This window comes from Otolemur garnettii, unplaced genomic scaffold (genome assembly GCF_000181295.1).
Source record: "Otolemur garnettii isolate 467f Iridium unplaced genomic scaffold, OtoGar3 scaffold00128, whole genome shotgun sequence".
Taxonomy (NCBI): Eukaryota; Metazoa; Chordata; class Mammalia; order Primates; family Galagidae; genus Otolemur; species Otolemur garnettii.
Window position 1 is genome coordinate 4,620,594 of NW_003852523.1, and position 19,391 is coordinate 4,639,984.

The 19,391-nt window shown below is 53.6% G+C and overlaps 1 protein-coding gene across 2 annotated transcripts in view; it reads right to left on the reverse strand.

Moving 5' to 3' along the window:
* The window catches only part of POFUT2 (protein O-fucosyltransferase 2), a 15,941-nt gene extending 9,094 nt beyond the window's left edge, over positions 1–6,847 (reverse strand). For both annotated transcript variants that reach the window (XM_023518137.1, XM_003798095.2), the window contains exons 1-4: positions 6,681–6,847; positions 4,810–5,060; positions 2,842–2,986; positions 2,119–2,229 (exon numbers count right to left, since the gene is read on the reverse strand). In XM_023518137.1, coding sequence (XP_023373905.1) covers positions 2,119–2,229; positions 2,842–2,986; positions 4,810–5,060; positions 6,681–6,811 — 638 coding nt within the window. In that variant the 5' untranslated portion in view covers positions 6,812–6,847. The remainder of the gene's footprint in view (positions 1–2,118; positions 2,230–2,841; positions 2,987–4,809; positions 5,061–6,680) is intronic.
* Between the last annotated feature and the right edge of the window lie 12,544 nt (positions 6,848–19,391).

The following is a 19,391-nucleotide window of genomic DNA, read 5'->3' on the forward strand; positions in this document are numbered from 1 at the left end:
ATTGTTGTTTGGCGGGCCCGGGCTGGGGATTCGAACCCGCCACCTTAGGTGTATGTGGCTGGTGCCTTAGCCACTTGAGCCACAGGCGCCGAGCCGAGCAAAGACTTCTCTACAAAACCTTTTCCATTTGGAATCAATCCAAGGCCACCAACATAGGCTGGTCCAATAAATTCTCCTACATCTGTGCAAAAACAGCTGTGAAAGAATGAGGTATGCCCATGGGTCCTTAACAATACCCAAAATGTGTAATCACATGGGAAAAAGGGCAAACCACCAGGTGAAGGTACATGTCATGTACACGGCCTGATTCGTGTGTTTAGACAGATATGTACACTGACATGAGGTTAGTTCTGGTGAGACGGAGCCTCGGTAAGTAGTGGCTGCTTGCTATGAGCTTTACTATAAAACACGGTGGTGTACTTAGCAATGTGCATTCTGTTGCGCATGTGTGAGCAGTGTCCTAACGTGAACTCTCTGTATCCCCACACGCCCTAGGGGCCCTGCCCCACTGTTCACAGGGAACTATCTCCAACTTCATGCAAATGATACCAGACTACACTTACTTTTATCATTCTCTCACTAGACATTATATCCCAACTGACTTTTATCAAATGTAGCAGCACCCCCAGTTTAGAGCACGTCACTCTCTATTGGGCCTGCTGTGGATGGGCATGTGGTACCTGGTCCAGGTGTGGCACGGCTGGTCTCAAACAGGTGCCTGGTATATATGTGGTGCAGCCACAGGGTAGGCTCACAAAGCCACAAGGCTTAACCATGCTCCCCAGCAGTTCCACCAAATTCTGCTGCCAGGAGCAGCCCATGTGCCCCTATTGCCCCACCCCGCAGTGGAGGCTTATTTTCCTGAACACCCCTGAAGCTGGGCCACCTTCTCGGGTTCACAGCAGCTGTGCCCATAATGATGTGCAAACTATCTGTGGCCCAGCTCACACCCCTGCCTGCCCTGTGCTTGGACACAGCTCTTAATCCATTAGATGTGCTGCCAGGGCCTTCCCCATCTCTGTGGTCTGTCTTCACTGTTGTGATGGAAATTCTTTAACCTGACGATTTACTGATCCTTTTTGGGGGGAGTGTGTTCCACATCTCATTTAAGATGTGATCCTTAACACCAAGGTTGTGGGCTTCCTAGGGCTCCGCCTTTCTGTTAGGCCTCCAGCCCACCTGGGTAGGTCTCCCTGCTGGTGTCCTCTCCGCTCCCCTGAACAAGGGTTTCTGTCCAATTAGGACTAGCTGCTCCCCAGCCTCTCTCTGGCCTCAGCTCCCTCCTAACCTGGAAATGTGAGTCCAAATATAGTGACTAGCAAGATTATATCCCACAGGACCAAAATCAGACAGCTCTGCTTCTGAAACTCAGATACTGTAATGAAAAAGACCCATACCTAGGACAGTATGAACAGTGAATCTCAACAAATTCAGTCCAGTTCCCTCAATAATTCCACTTTTCTATAAGTGATAATGGGATGTCCTGAGCAGCTGGAGCCATGTGCCCTCTGTTCACAAAGGGCCACTGCAGCTGTTAAGAGGCCATGAGGGTCGGCCTGCCATATCTGCAGACAGATCCTGGCCTGCTCTCCCAAGGGCTCTGGTCGTCCCTGCCATGCAGGGAGTGGAGCTTGCTGTAGTCAGGCCAGCTGTCAGCATCTCCCTGGGGCCAGCTGCCACCCAGTGGGGAGAGCAAGAGGCTATATCACAATCCCCCAGACCCATGAGGTGAGAAAATGAGTAAACCAGAGCAGGTGAGGGATGAAATTATAAAAGCTCCCTTGGTGCAGGGAAGACCCATGGCCTGAACCCACCCAGCCACTCCCCCAGCTCCTCCTTGAGCATCTGTGGGAACTCATCCTTGCCACAGCCCTTGAAGCCCCTCCTCATGGCTGCAGAACTGGGTCTCCCATCTCTACCACCAGCCAGCTGTAACCCGATTCTATGTGAAGTTCAATTTGCAGCTTCCCCAGGGGCCACAGGCTGTGGAGGGGCCTGAGCTGGGGCGTGCAGGTGGGGAAACAGATAGGAGGAGAGTCCTATGCCCTCACCACAGCCATAGCACAGGCACCCACTGCCTGGAGGGCCAGGCCCAGGGCCGGCTGGGCCAGCACTCACCGAGCAGAAGTGTTTTTCAGAAGTACAGGTGCAATGACAGAAGCCGATCCTTGGACAGACAGACAGGAAACGTTTAACCCCCTGGTTTCCTCATAACCCCAAAACCATCCTCTGCAAAACAAAACCCACAGGACTTGTATTACTTTTGCTTTCACACGGGCAACAAAACACAATCCAGACATACAGCACACAAAGTGGCTCAACTGGGATGAAACATAGCTGCTGCGTTTAGGAAAAACTTACTGATCCTGGTTGTGATGTTCTTGTGAAAATTTTAAAAAAATTTTAAAGAAAACCATGAATTTCAGTTTGATTTGATTCCTGGGCTGCTGAAGCTTTCCTCATGATTCTGGACAGTTCTGCTCACAGATAGAGGTAGGGGTGGTGAAGACCCTGCAGAGCCGGAGTGGTGGTCACTGTCACGTCATACAACCTCAACACTTTACAGGTGATGTTGCTAAGTGACAGCTCTGCCGAGGAAGGGCTGCATCAGAGCCCCTGGGGGTAAGGCCCACAGCTACAGTCAGTAACAGATCTCACTCAGGAGTGTTTATTAAAACGACCTGAGCTCCTGTTTGTGCAGGGGCAGGAGGGCGCTGGCTGGTCCTGAGGCTGCCGCACAAAGGAGACATAGGCCTGCTCATCAGGACATAGGGAAGGGGGTCCTCAGGGCCCTGTGAGACGGCAGACTTGGCGAGTGCCACTGGTGCTCTGTAGTGGTACCTGTAATACTCATGCTTGTCTTGCGAGTACAGGAGCTGATCGATGCATGGCCGAGCATCCACCTTCTCCTCCCAGGTCCCCTCCTTCCACCCCTCAGCATAACTCTGCAGGACGTAGACCTGGTCAATGAAGGGCCCTCCAGACTCTGGGGACAACAAGGAGAATCACAGCAGTAATGATAATCAGAGTGAGTTCACGGCTCCCACCGCACAGCCACCAGCGCGGGTGGCTTTTACCAATTTATTTAAGGCCATCTTATTCCCACAAAGGGCTAGAGGTCAGGCAAGACAAACATCTTCTGGCTCAGCTGCACAGCCCCTCCCCGCCACCCATGCTCCTCCAGTGCCTGAGTGCTTCCTCCTCAGGGACCTGCCTGGGCAGCTCCCTGCCCAAACTATCCCCTCCAGGCTGGCTCTGACCTGCCCCCCACCTGTCTGATTTCTCCCCTCAAACTCTTCGAATCTAACTGATTATTTCACTTGGTGACTGTGCTGTTTCTGCTAGGACAGGGGCTCTAGGACAGCAGCAGGCTGTCCCCAAGGCTATCTCCTTCCCCCAAGAAGGTGCCAACTGCCACATCCTAGGGATCAATAAAGATCTGCTCAAAGACGGATTGAACATGGCCAGGGACGAGAAAGTGGAATTCTGGTCTTTTTTCACACTCACTCATGACTGTGTAGCCGGTGGCTGAGGCCAGAGCTACAGGGGTGGGTGTGACAGGGACCCTATATGCTGGGGCCCTGCTAGCCGAGACACAGGCTTCTTCAAGTGCAGTCTCCTGGCAGCCCTGTCCTAGAACAAATACTCCCTTCCTTCCCCCTAATAGATGAAGACTCAGCAAGTCCCAGGCTGGTCAATGGCAGGGAGGTGTCAAAACAGAGCATGGGCCTCAGCAGTTCATGACACAAGGCACTACCTTCACTGTACTGCTCCTGGTCCTGCTCCAGCCTGAGGGATGGAGGCATAGAAAACAGCAGAGAGGAGTCCCCAGCCCCTCCCAGACACTAAGCCCAGACTCATTTACAGCAGCCTGAGTCTCCGAAGTTACTCATTCTTGTTCAAGGCCTCCCTAATGCAGCAGAGAAGTATCGTTTGCTTATGAATTTATATGTTCCAAACAAAATTAAAGAAAGCTCTAAATGCCTTTATTCTTAAAAAAGCTTTAATTCCTCTCTAAAAAATTAACAGAAAGATCGGGCAGCAGGAAATTAAACAAGATGTACCTGCAGAGGTCCTCACTGGCACTGTAGTGAGACACCACACAGTCTGCTCCACACACACGCCCTCCTCCATGTAAAATGCCTTTGGCACAGGGAGCCGAGTCCTCCTAGGATGATATCCAGGCCTGGCACTTTTTTAGGGCAGCTCTAACTCAATTCTGCCTACTTGCCAGGCTGCCATGGTTTTCAGAGGTGAGAGGGCACATATACTTCAAGTCCGTTTCTGCTGGAGTGTTATGAAAGGTCACTGGTAGTCTAGGGAAAGTAAGCTCTGCACAGAGCAGGAGCTACAACAGGCCTGAGGGAGATGTGTGAGGTGATCCAGGGTGCCGGCAAGACTCCAGTGGGCTTGTGGCAATCTTGAGCTCTGCCTAATGTCTACGTCAGAAATGAGGCCTGGTCCAGAGGCACATGCCAATAGTCCTATTGCTTTGGGAGGGCAAAGCAGGAGGATCATTTGAGGCCAGGAGTTTGAGAATAGCCTGAGCAACATGAAGAGACCCTGTCTCTACCAAAAATGTAAAAATTAGCCAGGTGTGGCAGCATATGCCTGTAGTCCCGGCCTCTAGGGAGGATAAGGCAAAAGGATCACTTGAGCCCAGGAGTTTAAGGTTACGGTGAGCTACGATGATGCCACTGCACTCCAGCCTGGGTGACAGAGCAAGTCCCTGTCCCTAAAGAAAGAAGGAAACAACTGCTTGGCCCCAGTTATGCCACCACAGCCCTTCAGCCTAGAGCTCTGCCTCACCTGCAATGAACTGCTCATATTCAATGACAGGGATGTTTTGATTGAGACTTGGAAGATCAAAAAACTCGGACCAGGGAATCCGGACCTGATGGATGTCAGGACTCTGCCAGTGATACAGGCGCCCCCATGGGGGTAGGACAAGCACCCACTCCTCTGTCTTTAGAAGAGTCTTCAGAAGGGAGGCGATGCGAATGTAGACATCCCTGCGGAGGTTGAAGCCTTCCGGGGGGTTGACATCATACAGAAGATACCTGAGCAGGGAGGACCAGGACACCAGTCTTGAATGCTGAAGACTCTGCACAGAAAACCTGATTCACATACAAGTCTCAGCACATTGCTGGAATACGGACACTTACAATTGTTTCTAGTTTGGAAACCAAAGGCAAGTGCTCACCTGTTTCTGTATGACCCATCTCTTACAGCCCTTGAGTAGGAGTAGCAGGCGTCCTAACATCTTTTAACAATTAGTGATAATTCAAAACTAAGACTAGAGGAATCTTGGTGACTAGAACCTGAGATCAGTACTCCTGTGGTTCTCAAAGTGGTTTGGTCTAAAGATCTCTTTACACTCTAAACAATTGTTGAGGACCCCAAATGGCTACTGTGTATGTGAGTTATAGCTATTGGTAGCATCTATATTAGAAGTTAAAGCTAGAAGTATTCACAAAGTCACTTAAAAATAAGCCTATCACATGTTAAATAAAAAATAAGTGTACTTTTCAACGTAAAACTAATAAGTGAGAAGAATGGCAATGCTTTTAATTTCTGCACATCTCTTTCGGGTCTGGTGATAGCTGGACTCTCAACTCTGTTTCTGCATTCAACCTGCTGAGCTATCACAGATCAGGTGGCCTCTGGAAAAACTCCACAGTGAACTCACAGAGGAATGAAAAAGGAAAATACCAATTCTAGTATTACCAGAATGGTTCTGAAACCTCAGGGATCCCTGGACACATTTTAAGAACTACTGTCCTATCCAAAGCAAGACCCCTCCCTGTCTATAAAATCCCTAGGCAAAGGTCACCCAGCTTCTGTGAGGATCCTGTCCTTGCACTTCTCACCACCCCTTGTCTGTATTAGCTTATTTATTTATTTATTGAGAAACAGAGTCTCACTTTAGCCTCACTCTACGCCTCAGTAGAGTGCTGTGACGTCACAGCTCACAGTAACCTCCAACTCCTGGACTTAGGTGATCCTCTTGCCTCTGCCTCCCGAGCAGCTGGGACTACAGGTGCTCACCACAACGCCCAGCTATTTTTTGTTGCAGTTTGGCCGGGGTCGGGTTCGAACCCGCCACCCTCGGTATATGGGGCCGGAGCCCTACCCACTGAGCCACAGGTGCTGCCCCTGTGTTAGCCTTTTGCACAGACTTCCTCGCTACGGGTACAGCTGTGTGTAATCCTGGTTTACCTCTCCAACCCCTCCAAAGACTTAGGACACCGAAAGGAAGAGGTCTTTGAACCATCTTCTATCCCTGGCACTATCAGAGGGCCTGTTTGGTACCAAGCCCTCCGTAACTGGCGAATATCAGAGAAGCCTGTTTCATGCCAGAGACTTATCAAGAACGTCCAACATCTGGATGGAGACTGAATGGTTCTGTGCAGATACACGAGAACCATCCCAATGAAACACTTGATTCCAGAGCCCCTCAAACCCAGACCTGCACCACCTGACAAGGAGTGGCGGGGTTCGGCCCTTAGGCTGTGTCCTCCCCGGTGCCCGCCCACTGACCCCCGCCGCAGCCCACTGAGTCCTACCCAGTAGCGGCTCACTGACCCCGGCCCGGCCCACTGAACCCCTGTCCCTCCCCACGGGCTCCCGCCTCATTCCTCGAGCTGGGCCCACGGTCGGCGCCACGGACGAGCGTTTACCGTCTGCGGGACGCTGCTCCCGACAGGATGTCGGCCGCCGACTGGCCAGGCCAAAATTCCTCTCTGGAGGCCGAAACCGGCGGCCAGTTAATTGCCCAGAGCAGCACGTAAACGACGCCGAGCGCCGCCATGGCCCCTAGCGGCCACGCACTTCCGGCGCCAGCTCCCCGCCCCGGAAACCATGAATGCCCCGCCCCTGTGAAGCGCGTTATCTGTCACCACGGCAACGCGGAGACGCCAGTTTCACGCATGCGTCTGGTGGCGGAGGGCGTGAGGTGCGCATGCGCAGCGCCTCTGCCCTCGCTGGAGGTCTACCACAACCTAGTGTCCAGTCAGCTCCTAGCTTTTCCCCACGTGGGTGGCAGCGGGTCATGCAGGCACTGACTCCACGTACTCATCCAGCTGAGACCCAGCATGGAGCCCCGCGCCACTCTCGGCTCCCCAACCCGGCGTCCCGAGCTCCTGTCCTGCGAGGGGTGTCCCGGGGAAGGGGGCGGAGCCAGCGTCCGGAGTGGTGACAGATCCCGGCTGGGCCGCAGCTGCTGTCCTTTCAGCTCCTCCGGCGCGGGTATTAAATGTATTTATCGTTTGGGGCGTTTAGAGGGAACATCCAGAAGCAGGGGTGCTCTCCGGCCGCACCGCACACGGGAGCAGACCCGGCAGGCTCTGGTGACCTCTGCTCGCCGGTCCTGGGCGCCCGCTGTGACAGCCGTGTCAGATTTCTGACTAATAGCATTTCTGGGCAAATTCCTTGAAGGGTACAGATTACTAAAACTGACACCAAAAAAGACAAAACATAAATTGCTCTTCATCTGTTTAATTGAATGTGCAGTCAAATTTGAAATCAAGCATCTCAGGCCCAGGAGGCTAACCTGGTGAATTTTTTTTTTTTAATTTTTGCTTTCAGTTGGCTTTCAATTGTCTTAGTTTGGAGTGTTTTTTTTTCTTTTATTAATTTTTTTATTGAGACAGTCTCACTTTGTGGTCCTCAGTAGAGTGCTGTGGCATCACAGCTCATAGCAACCTCCAACTCTTGGAAGTTGAAGCGATTCTCTTGTCTCAGCCTCCCAAGTAGCTGTGACTACAGAGGCCCGACACAACACCCAGCTTTTTTTTTTTTTTTTTTTTGAGACAGAGCCTCAAGCTATCCCCCTAGGTAGAGTGCCATGGCATCACGCTCACAGCAACCTCCAACTCCTAGGCTCAAGCGAGTCTCCTGCCTCAGCCTCCCACGTAGCTGGGACCACAGGCGCCCGCCACAACGCCTGGCCATTTTTTGGTTGTAGCCATCATTGTTGTTTGGCGGCCCGGGCTGGGGATTTGAACCCACCACCTTAGGTGTATGTGGCTGGCGCCTTAGCCGCTTAAGCCACAGGCACCAAGCCCACCTGGCTTTTTTTAAGGGAAACAAGCTTACTCTTGCTCAGGCTGGTCTAACTTCTGAGCTCTGGGCAGTCCACCCGCCTCAACATCCCAGAGTGCTAGGATTACAGGCGTGAGCTACCACGTCTGGCCTGGTGAATTCTTTTTAAAGAGGAAGTAGTACTAGTCCTACCATTCAGAAAGTGGAAGTGGACAGAAGATGTCCTAACTTGATTTATGAGGCCAGCATTATCCAGATAGCAAGATCAGACAAAGACATCACAGGGAGAGAAAAGCATGCACTAACATCTTTGGTGAATTTAATAAACTGGCAAATGGGATCTATATTGCCTACCTGTCCATATGAAGCAAACATTAAATATCTAACACTAACTTACAGAGTGGTTTTAAAGCTGCGGTGATCAAGGGGTGTGTTAGTACTGAAAGATGGATGTGCACAACCATGGAGCCAAAGAGGTGGCAGAGAACCCAGAGCACACATGTGCCAAATGGTGGTGGAACAATTGGACAGCTATTTGAAAGAAAAAGACTCAGTTGCACACAAAATCATGAAACTTAAAAGAAGAAAAAAGACAAATCAAATGTCATCAAAAAGTAAAACTTTCTGTTCCTTGAAAGACACTGTTAAGAAAATAACAAAAGCCAGGGACTGGGAGAAAACATTCATAATAACCTATCTGACAAAGGACTTGAATTAGAACATGTAAATATCTTTTAAAATTCAGAAATTTGATGAGAGAAAGACAGACAACCCAACACGAAAAGGAAGATGTGCAGACAGCCAATGAGCACATGAAAGGGTGCTCAATATCTCTGAGATGTAAGGAGAACGGACATTAAAATCGCAGTGGGTACCACTGTCCACCCCCTGAAATGGTGAAATGACAAACATTGACAATAGTGAGTTTTGTGAGGGTGTAGAGCAGCCATGACCATGACACGGATGTAAGTGGTGCTCCCCCTTGGAAGTCATTTCAACAGTTTCTGTTTTGTCTTGGCTGTGGTCCCAGCAGGACTCCCAGGGTGTCCAAATAGGGGGTTGTTGGGATTCCAAAGAAAGAAGTGCCAAGAGCTAGGTGCTCAGTCCAGAGTGTTTGTTAGGAGAACTGCAGATGGAAAGGGCTACAGCATGTCCTCCACACAGCCAGACAAAGCATGCACCACCTAGGTTTGTCCTCAGTGAGGGGGCTGAATGTAGAGTTTTAGGAAAACTCTGGGAATGTGGGCCAGGACTGGCTCTTTTACTGTTTTGGGTCCAAGCAGTGAAGAAGCTGTGTGCTTCCCGGTCAGGGCCCAGAAGGTGGGGTGGGGTGCCTCAGCCCTGAGTGCACAGAGCCATCCAAATTAGGTGTCTTTTGTGGTCATTTCACCAGGAGCCCACAGCACTGCAGCCATGCTTGGCTGTGGCTCCAAAGACAGGCAGTCCCTACGAACAGGGCTGTGCCCCTCATGTCATGGACATCTGTGCCAGCTGCCTTTGGGATTTCTGTCTGCAGTTATTTCTGTGGACAAATACTACTCTTTACAAAAGAATTGAGTGGAAAGGGGTATAGGGTGCACTTTTTCTTTTTTTCCTGGAATTGGCGATGGCCCAAATAGAAGGCAACTCACTTTATAAAGAGGGCTACAGAACTCTCCAAAACCAGAAACCAGAATGAAAACAAAGGCAGCACACAAAGCCAGAGAGGGCCACCCCCTGCCCTGGGCTGCATGGTCAGGCTGCAGGCCACACCTGCTGCAGGGAGCCTTCAGGATTGGGTGGGCTCCATTCTTAATACTGGTGTTAACCCAGACCTGGGGACTGCCTCCTTGCCCATCCTTGGTCTCTCCCAGGATGTAATTGGTCCCCAGCCAGCAGGGATACCAGGCGCCCACTGCCCACTCCTTCCTCCTCCCTCCTCCCGAGTCCACACCACCCTCCTTTAGGCTTGGGGGGTTCTTTACTGACCCCTTTGTTAGGAATGACCTGGGAGAAGCTTTATGAGTCTCTCATTAGAGAGAAAATAGTCTTTGTACAAATAACTGGAAATAACCCCATTTCCCCTCTATGGTGGCCGGTGGTGCGGCAGAGGGGACGCTGTGCCTGGCCCACCACAGTGGCGCCAGTAGAGAGCAGACGAACTCTTCGCCAGTGCCTCAAGTTACTCAGGCCCAGGACTGAGTTTGACAAGCTCAGAATGAGGGAACAAGGGCCCTCGCCCCGTGTGCACGGGGGGGGGCAGAAGAAAGCACAGAGCAGAGCTGGGCTGGCTGCAGGGAGCCCCCCAGGGCAGGCCTTGGGCCTCTGAGACCCCTGCTCAGGTGCCCAAAGATGGGCCCCGAAGCCTCCTGAAGGGGGAAGGGCAATGTAGCTCAATTTGGCCTCTGGTGGCTTATGGGTCCTGGACACCTACTGAAGGCCACACTTGACCCCTTTGGCCCCTGGGACATCAGATACCCTTACAAAATTCAGGAGGTTCAGCTGGGCAGCCCAGGTTCCCAGCCCCTAGAGGTTCCCTGAGCCCTGTGGTGGGGACATGGACAGGTCACAGGGCTCAGTGCTGGATCTCACTTGAGCCTGGCTGGTGCAGCCACAGTGTCCAGGGCAGAGGCAGATTCTTCTGGAAGCTGGGGCAGACCGCCATCTGGGCAGGGACCCTAAGGGGCCAGATGAAGGCACAGCCTAGAGCTCCCTGTGTCTCAGTAGCTGTGTTCACAAACATTCTGGGCCATGAGGGCGGCCTGGGAGCCAGCATGAGTGGAGGGCCATGGCCACCCTGCCAGGGAGATGGGGAGCCAGACCGTCAGGAGCAAATGCCCGTGGCCCTGCCCATCTGTGTGTTGGGACTGCCAGGCTCAGTGCAGAATCCCAGCCCTTGCTCATCACAAGTCCCTGTCATAAAACCCTGGCTTTTGTCCCTGGAAATGCTCAGTGAGGGCACTGCTTTCTGAATCACAGCATGGCAGGGAGTTCCAGTGTGGGTGCTTGAGGGCCAGAGGCCAAGACCAGAGGAGTCCTTAGCCCAGAGGCTGCCAACCAAGATGGCCCCATACTCGCCCTGCCAGTTCTGCAGCTGAGGGGGTGCCCACAGCCCCAGGCCACCATATGATGGAGACATGAAGAAGCCTGTGCCAGGGGCAGCTGACCATCGGGTAACCACCTGTGGTCATCCCCTGGGACCATCACCCAGGCGGCAGAGCTGGGACTGCCCTCTGTGCCATGAATGCCCAACACCTGTGGGGACTGGTCCTGAGGGGCTCAAGGTCCTTAGTGAGAACTTAGCCGTCCTGAAAACTAGACCAGGCCACCTCCTCTAGATGCCACCCCAAGCCTCCCGCCTGAGGCCTATGTGGGCACATGGCTCCTGTCCACCTGCCTGGACACAACCCATTGGCCCACGTTGCGGGTGGGGAGCAAAGCCTGGGCTGTGGGGCAGGTTCAGGGTGGGGGCCACTCTGCTACGATTTAGGACCCACTTGGAGCACTCCCACACCTGGACTTTCCAGCCTGACCTTTGCTTGGGGTGGGAGCAGCTGCCCTCCTGGCTACAGTGCAGCAGGGCGTGACCCACGGTGTGACCTCCTGGCGTGACTGGAGGCTCCTAAATGGAGGCTCCAGGAGAGAAACTGCCACTTACCAGGTATGAAAACAAAGACTAGACCACCCAGATGAACTTGGAAGCTCAGAAAATCATTTAAAAACGTCCTGAGTCCCGAATTTGGGCTTTAAGTAAGAGGTGCCCAGACTGTGATACCTGCCTGTCTGTATCCCCAGAGGGAGGTGTCTGTCTCCGGCAGCTTTTGGTGTGAGCTGCCTGCAAACATCCGCTCTCTGCAGAGCTGCAGTGTGGGAGGCCGCAGCAGCTGTGGGGGCATGTCGGCTGGAGCAGGAGCACAGCCAGGCTGCTCAGGATGTGTGACTGTCCCCCAGGCCTTTCTGGGATTGAAACATTGGCAAATGTCAAACAGTGCATAATTTGTTTTACTTAAGCAGGCTGCTCGTTTATGTTTGGAGGACTGGTCTCAAGGGCTGGTCTTCTTCCCTCGGATGAGCGTCAACAGAAATGGGGTCAGCAGCAGTGAGGGGGCTATCCTGGGGGTTCCTCTGTGAAGAAGCATAACCTGGAGTTTTGCTGACTCATAGGAGGTGTGACCCAGGTGCCGGTAACACATCCATGTGAACCTCCCCAGCAGTGCAAGTTCTGGGGTCTTGTGCCGGGTTCCAGTGCATCTCTTCCTTTGTATGAGGAATATACTAAAGTTAGAGCTAATAATGCCAATTCAGAATTGGGAGACGGCTAGTTACGGAGAAGACGCCAAGACACCAATATAACCATGATTACAAACGAGGCCTGGACACACAGCAGAGGCAGTCACGTGGGTGGCGGGCCTCTGGTTGGGCAGAGAGGGTGTGCTGGAGCATGAGCAGATTGGCACAGCCTTGCTGAGCCTGCACTCACTTCCTTGGGGGATGATAATGTGGTTCTGGTTATTTGGGGGGAAAAAGTGCATGGGTCCTTAGCTCCTCAGCAGGAGCCTTTCAGACAAGATAGGCACATCCAGGCAAATATTTCCTAAGGGGTTGGATCAAACCCCCCAAATATGGGCATGGGATGCTGGAGCATCCATTCCAATTGGAATGAAATTTATGTCTTAATACGCACCAGAGTGCCCCGGGGTGGGCACCCTCCCTGTCCATGTACTCACTGGGGACTCTGATGCTGCCACATGAGGACTGAACTCCTAGGAGCAGAATGTTCTGGACTTTACAGGTAAATAATCAGGGAGGGGAAATGATTGAAATCTGTGGTCCTTGGCATCCCTCTCCATGTCTGTCCCTTATCTGGCTGTGGACACTTGCTGCTTGGAGGCAGCACAAGATTCTAGGCGGGGGCCTTGAGTGCAGGCAAGAGAAAGCCCTGGAGCTAGCAGGACTGCAGCAATCTCTTGGTTTTGCAGGTCCAGAGAGACATGAGATAGTCAGCTACTTCAGCCTCTGCCAGGCCTACACCCAGGGCTCCCAGCACCTGCCCAGTTCAGGAGATACCTCAACAGGTGAATCTGTGCCCAGGTTTCTCAGAGGCCCTGGTGCCACTCGCCAAGAGCCCAGGCCCCTAGCAGTCTGGCTGACCCCGGTTGATCTGGGAGAACTTTCCCACAGCCAGCCCCTCCAGGCCACTTGAGGCTCCCAGCGATGGAATGATTGTCATCTAACTCCACAGTTTTCTGCAAACCACAGCTATCTTAATCTCACGAAACTGGGAAAGCCAGAGCATGAGAAGTTCAGAGAGATGGCTTTGAACCCCAGAAGCCCCTGCCTGGGAATGACCTCTGCTCGGTGACACTCGTTCTGGTGTCATCTGTCTCTCCCATCCCCACAGTTTAAGCTCATCCTCAGCACCACCCAGCCCTCCCCCAAGGCCCTTGTTATGAACTCCAATACCCATGGGCTGATGACTTCCCCTCAGGCTAGGCACGGCCACTCAGGGACCCAAGCCAATGCCACCCATGCGCTGGCTCTAGAGTGAGAGGCATGTGCCTGGCACGTCCCCGCCCCCCTCAAGAACCCCCATACCTGTGCCGGCCTGCTCTGCCCCCTTGAGTGGCTGCTCCTGCCTCTCCCAGGCCTCTGTTCCCTCCTCCATCTTTCCCACTGGCTGTTCCTATGAGCTCAAGGTCATCCTCTAACACAGCGGTTCTCAACCTATGGGTCACGACCCCTTTGGGGGTCGAACAACCCTTTCGGGTCACCTAAATACATCCTGCATATCAGATATTTACATTAAGATTCATAACAGTAGCAAAATTATAGTTATGAAGTAGCAACAAAAATAATTTTATGGTTGGTGGTCACCACAATATGAGGTACTGTATTAATGGGTCACGGCTTTAGGAAGGTTGAGAACCACTGCTCTAACGTGTCATCCTGCCAACCTGCCTCCCATGGCCTCCCAACCTGGCATTAGTCCACTGGGGTTTTGTCCCATCCCCCAGCCCTCCTCAGACCACCCTGACAGCTACCGCACCCACCTCTGAGGCTGCCTAGCCTGGGCCAGTACACTCCTGTGTCTTAAATATGGGGGCTGCACCCACACATTGTCTGTGTCCTGGGAAGCCATCCCATGGGGGTGGGAGGAGGAGTGTGTCCCAGTCCCCTGCACCTGAACTTGTGCCCTGCAGTCTCTTGGGCATTGCCTCGGGAGACAATGGGGTTTGTCCAGGTGGATCTAGGGGTCCTGCGCTGCCCAGCACTGTGCCTTGTGGAATGAAGATCAGGGGGACAACACTTGGCCCTTGCTCTACCCTCACACAGACCTGGCTGCAGGTGGGCAGGACACGAGGGCAAGAGCCCCTGTGTGTCCCCAAGAGCCCTCCACCCCTCAGCCCAGTCTCTCTCAGTGTCCCCACCTACAGAGGCCCTGCCACTACTGCCCTGGCCTCCCATCACCAGCCTCCCAGACTGTGGTGTCTTGGACGGAGTCTGATTTATAGATTGGAATAAACACCCCTGATTCTACCTCTTGCCAGTGAGAGGTTTGTGGCAAAGTTGTTTACCTCCCCCCTCACTAACCCACAGGCTGGACCATGCCCCGGGTGCTGCACATGGCCGTCAGTGTCCCCTGGGAACCAGGGCAAGATGCAATGTCCTGGGCGGGGCCCTGGTGTGTTAGCGCTGCCAGCGTGGGACAGATGGGGGCACTGAGCCTGCTGACTGCTCTGACCATTGGAGGGACAGGGTTTGACTGAGCAGCCCACAGGCCTGCAGTGGACACAGCACACAGCATGTGTGGAGAATGTGAACCCTGTGGCTGGGCAGGCCAAGATGCCTGATGCCCAGCTGCCTGTCACGTCTGGGGCAAGGCCACCTGGGCACAGGGGACAGGTCAATCTCCCCTTCTCCAGCCCTACTGACCCTGAGTGGCCTATAGCCTGGCTGGAGCTAATTGTGGTACTGCTCGGTGCTGTCACTGGCATTCTGGGTCATAAATATCACCCATGGGCCTCATCCTACAGGCCCACTTTGCGGCAGCCTGGGATGAGATAGCCCAAGATATTGATGGCAGGGCAGAGGCCCGGAACCAAGCTGCATGGGGGACCCTGGGCTGACCCTGTCCCCAGGATCCAGAACCCTGCACAGCTCAGAGCTCAGACCTGCTGGGAAGCCCAGGGTGAAGTTAGAACCGTCACCAGCACATGCCAGGCCCCTCCCATGCTGTGTCACTATGTGCCCAGTCCTGTGTGGGGCTGTCTCGGGGGTTGGTGTTTGCCAAGAGAAGGGACAGACATGCTTGTGGGAGAGGTAGGTGAGGTTCTCCGCAGGGTCTGTGGGGTCTGGGATTTCGACGTACTTATCCTGCCCCCACAGGGCTGCTGCCTCTCAGCAGTTCAGATATTTACTTGAAGATTTCAGAGCTTTAACATTCAGCCTCACAGAGGCCAGCAGAGGGGTGGGGGCAGTACTGGGAGGCCATCCTAATGCTTTTCTTTCACAAAGTCTGCGGTGGAGCCATCACCGCCCACTCAAAGGAAATGCCCCAGCATTGGCAGGGAGCTGTCCCCCGTCTGTGTAAGCCATGAGGACTGACCCCTCAAGCAGGCTGCACAGCCCTAGAGTGTAGACAGAACCTTCTGGCCTATCTCCAGGGAAACTGCTATCACTCCAGGCAGAGACAGAGGACAGCACTGGGCCTGTTCTCTACAGCTACTGGCATGTGAGGAGTGTCAACTTCCGTGGTAGCTGTAGGGGAGTGGATGGCTTTTCCTGCCTAGAGGTCTGAGGCATCCCCTAAATGTGCTAAGGTCAGGGGGCTGGCCAGCAGGCATCAGGCGCTGGCCCCAGCTCCAGGCAGCTGTCAGCAGCACACTGACAGGCCTACGCATGCTGAGAGTGGGGGGTGCTGGCCCAGGTCCCTTTTGTGGGTAGAGGCCATGGGCTAGGCTGAATCCATTTGTGCCACCTCCCTGGGCCAAGAGAGCCTCACCTGATTCCCCAGGGCCTCCAGGTCTCTCATCTCCTTGAGAGGACATGACTGCTCCTCCCACTTGGTGGGCTTAGGAAGCCAGCAAGAAATACAAGTTGCCAGTTGGGGGCACACAGAGGTCCTGCCTGGATGTTTGGACTTCGGAGGCCAACAGCGAATGCCTCCTCCCTCACTGCCTCTGGTGTGCAAAGGCCCGGATGCCCACCCCCAGGAAGCATGCAGTGGCTGGCCCACATGATGGGGAGGGCCAAGGGCAGGACCTACCTGCCCAAAGTGCCACCTTAGAGTGATGGGCACTGGGCTTTGTCCTACTGTCCATCAGTGGTGAGGATGTACCAGAGTCCAGGGGTGTGGAAGGCCCTGTCTAGAGTCTGAGGCACCTGCAGGTCCTGATTAGCCTTCAGGGTCTCCTTACTTCACTTCCAGGCACAGGGGCCAGCAGGCAGCAGCCTCCCCAACTCAGTCCAGGCAGAGAGAGGAAATGTCAACCTGGACTGCAGAGCTGAGTCGGCAGGAGCAGGGTCTCGAGGGTGTGTGGCCCCCGCCCTGGCAGAAGTTAGCACCTGGCTAGCGGGGATGTTCTTCCACACAGTCGTGGTCTGGGTGGACGCACAGCTGCTGACACTGAGGACGGTGCTGCCCAACCCTCTGTCTAGGATGGGGTCAGGACTGAATTGTGTCTCTTAAAATGCCTTTCTTGGAGCCCTGACTCCAGGGACCTCATTGTGGGACTGGATTTGGAGTCAGGGTCTTTAAAGATGTGGTTAGGATAAAGTGAGGCCAGCAGGGTGGTCCCTGGTCCAATCTGACTGGTGCTCTTATGGGAGGAGGAGTGAGGACACAGAGGCATAGGAGGGACGACCCCTGAGGACATGCCCAGGGAGAGGCCTCAGAGGAGCCAGCCCTGCCAGGTCCTGACCTTGGACTTCTGCCTGCAGGACTAGGAGATGATAAATGTCTGCTGTGTATTAGGCCAATCCATGGTCCCTTGTCATGGCAGCCACCCAGCTAACCAAGATAGGTGTCAATGTCTGGCTCTGGCTCCCCCAGACAGTTGGCTGTGACCACTCTGTATTCAGACAAGATGTGCATGCTCCATGCCTTTGATCCAAGGGCAATGTCATAGACTCCACAGACCCCAAGTCTGACACCTCCTCACAGAACCCTGACCAAACCCAAGGGACAAGGTCTTTGGGCAGGCGTCCTGGCTAGAGTCAGGCCAGAGCTGCTCCAAGCATGAGGCTCTGGCCACTGTTTCCCCCAATGCTGTCCTGAGAAGAGCACAGCATTGTGCCAATACTGCTCCAGACACTCTCAGAGGCAGAAAGAGATTAGGTGACTGCTTGAGGTCACACAGTAGTTCACTGGCAAAGCCAGTCTGAGTGTCTAGCTCTGCTGTCTGTATAACCCAGGGTGCCGGTTAATATTTGTGGAATTAACGACTGAAAATTTGGGCAAAATTATCAACCGATTTATAAAAATTGGAGGCTTCTGTGTAATTGGTTACTCACTTGGTTTGAGATGCCCCAGTGGCCTTTCTATGTCCCTTACTGACAGCCCCAGGCTGCCAGGTGGTGTACAGGCAGCCTTGCTCCCTCTGGCCAGCAGACTCCCAGGCCTGTGCTGCAGCCACATCCGGCTCCAGAGGCCTGCGGGAGGTTCCAGGAGGGCTGTGGGCTGTCACCCAGGGCTCAGGGCCTGCGGGAGGCCCCAGGAGGGCTGTGGGCTGTCACCCAGGGCTCAGGGCCTGCGGGAGGCCCCAGGAGGGCTGCAGGCTGTCACCTAGAGCTCAGGCTGCTGCAGCTTTGTGAGAGATGCCTCCCTTCATCTTAGGGTCCCTCCTTGCTGCCCCCCAGGGTGTCCCCCTTGCCCTGCAATCTCATCTTCCCAGGCATCTCTAAGGCTAGGGCACTGCCTGTGTAGATGATACTGGTTTCTAGAACAAAACTGACCTGGAGCTCACCGCAGACAGTGTCTCAGGGTCTCCGACAGGGTGCTCCCCAGCTTGCTGTGTACCCATCTTCCTCCCCGTGCCTGTTCCCTTCCACCCCAGCCGCACACAGCCTCCCTTGAAGCTGGCTTTTGTCAATGTGCCCAGTCAGAATGGAGCTCATGCCCATCCCATCCCCTGCCTTGTAGCTTTGATGTATACTCAGCACCTTAGAGTTAATTTGATGGCGGAGGGTACTCCAGGGGCAGGAGTACTAGGTCGGCTAGTGCAGACTCACCTGGAACAGCAGGAGGGGCTAAACCTCAGTACGCAGAGTGTCATCTATGGGGTCCAGACCAACCACCCACCAGACTGCAGCATGTACCCCCAGACTCCCAGCAACCTCAGCTTGCCCAGCTGGTTCCTCTCACTCTGCCAGATATGTTGTTCCCTGAGAGTCATCCTGGCACCTGTGGAACCCAGCACCATGGTTGTACAGTTCTGCCAGGTTTACCTTGTCAAGACCCATGACTGTGGCTCAAAGGAGTAGGGTGCTGGCCCCATATGCCAGAGGCGGCAGGTTCAAACCCAGCCCTGGCCAAAAACTGCAAAAAAAAAAAAAAAAAGAGAGAGAGAGAGAGAGACCCGTGAGGGTCTGAGACATTCTCCCACCCTCAAGCTAACACATCGCTGGTAGAGAACGTGAGATGCCCAGGTCAGAGACAAGCACAGGTTCACCACTCACTCCTCCATGCTTCTTGCCTGGTCCCCAGCTCCCACAGGGTGACATGGTGTGGCCAGGCCACCTGCACCTGCTTGCCTTGGGTTGGGCTGCAGGACAGTGGAGGGAACCCACATCTTTCACAAGCCTCCCTGTCCCTTACTCAGGAGGAGGGCACTTTTTCTAACTAAGGCCACCAGGGTCTCTCCTAGAGGATGTGCAAAAACAGAGAGTGGTTACCGCCTCTGGCAGGGGAGCATTGGAGTCTGCTGGTGTGTCCTGCTGCCAGCATCCACAGGGGTCTCCGTGGGAAGCTGCTTTCCCTTTGTGATTCATGCACATTTTGTGGGGGCCCTTGGGGCCTACATGAAACCCCATTCTTTACGTCCCTGCTCACCAGCTGCTGGTGTCCTTATTACTCAGATTAATTATCACTATGTGGGCAGCCCGGGGTAATTTCCTATTTCACCATTTATCAGCTGAAATTCTACTGTAAAGATGAGCTTTCTCCTTTTTCCATTTATTAATTAAACATATATCATAAAACACTCCCAGTGCCTTTTTTTAGTGAAATGGGCAATCATCTGTTACTGTTCTTGTGTATTTTATTATGATGCTTAAACTTGTGCCCGTGGAAGGCCCTTCAGGCTGGTTTCGGTGCCTTTTTGGAAATTGTCCACTTTTTTCTCTAGCATTTTTTTTTTTTGAGACAGAGC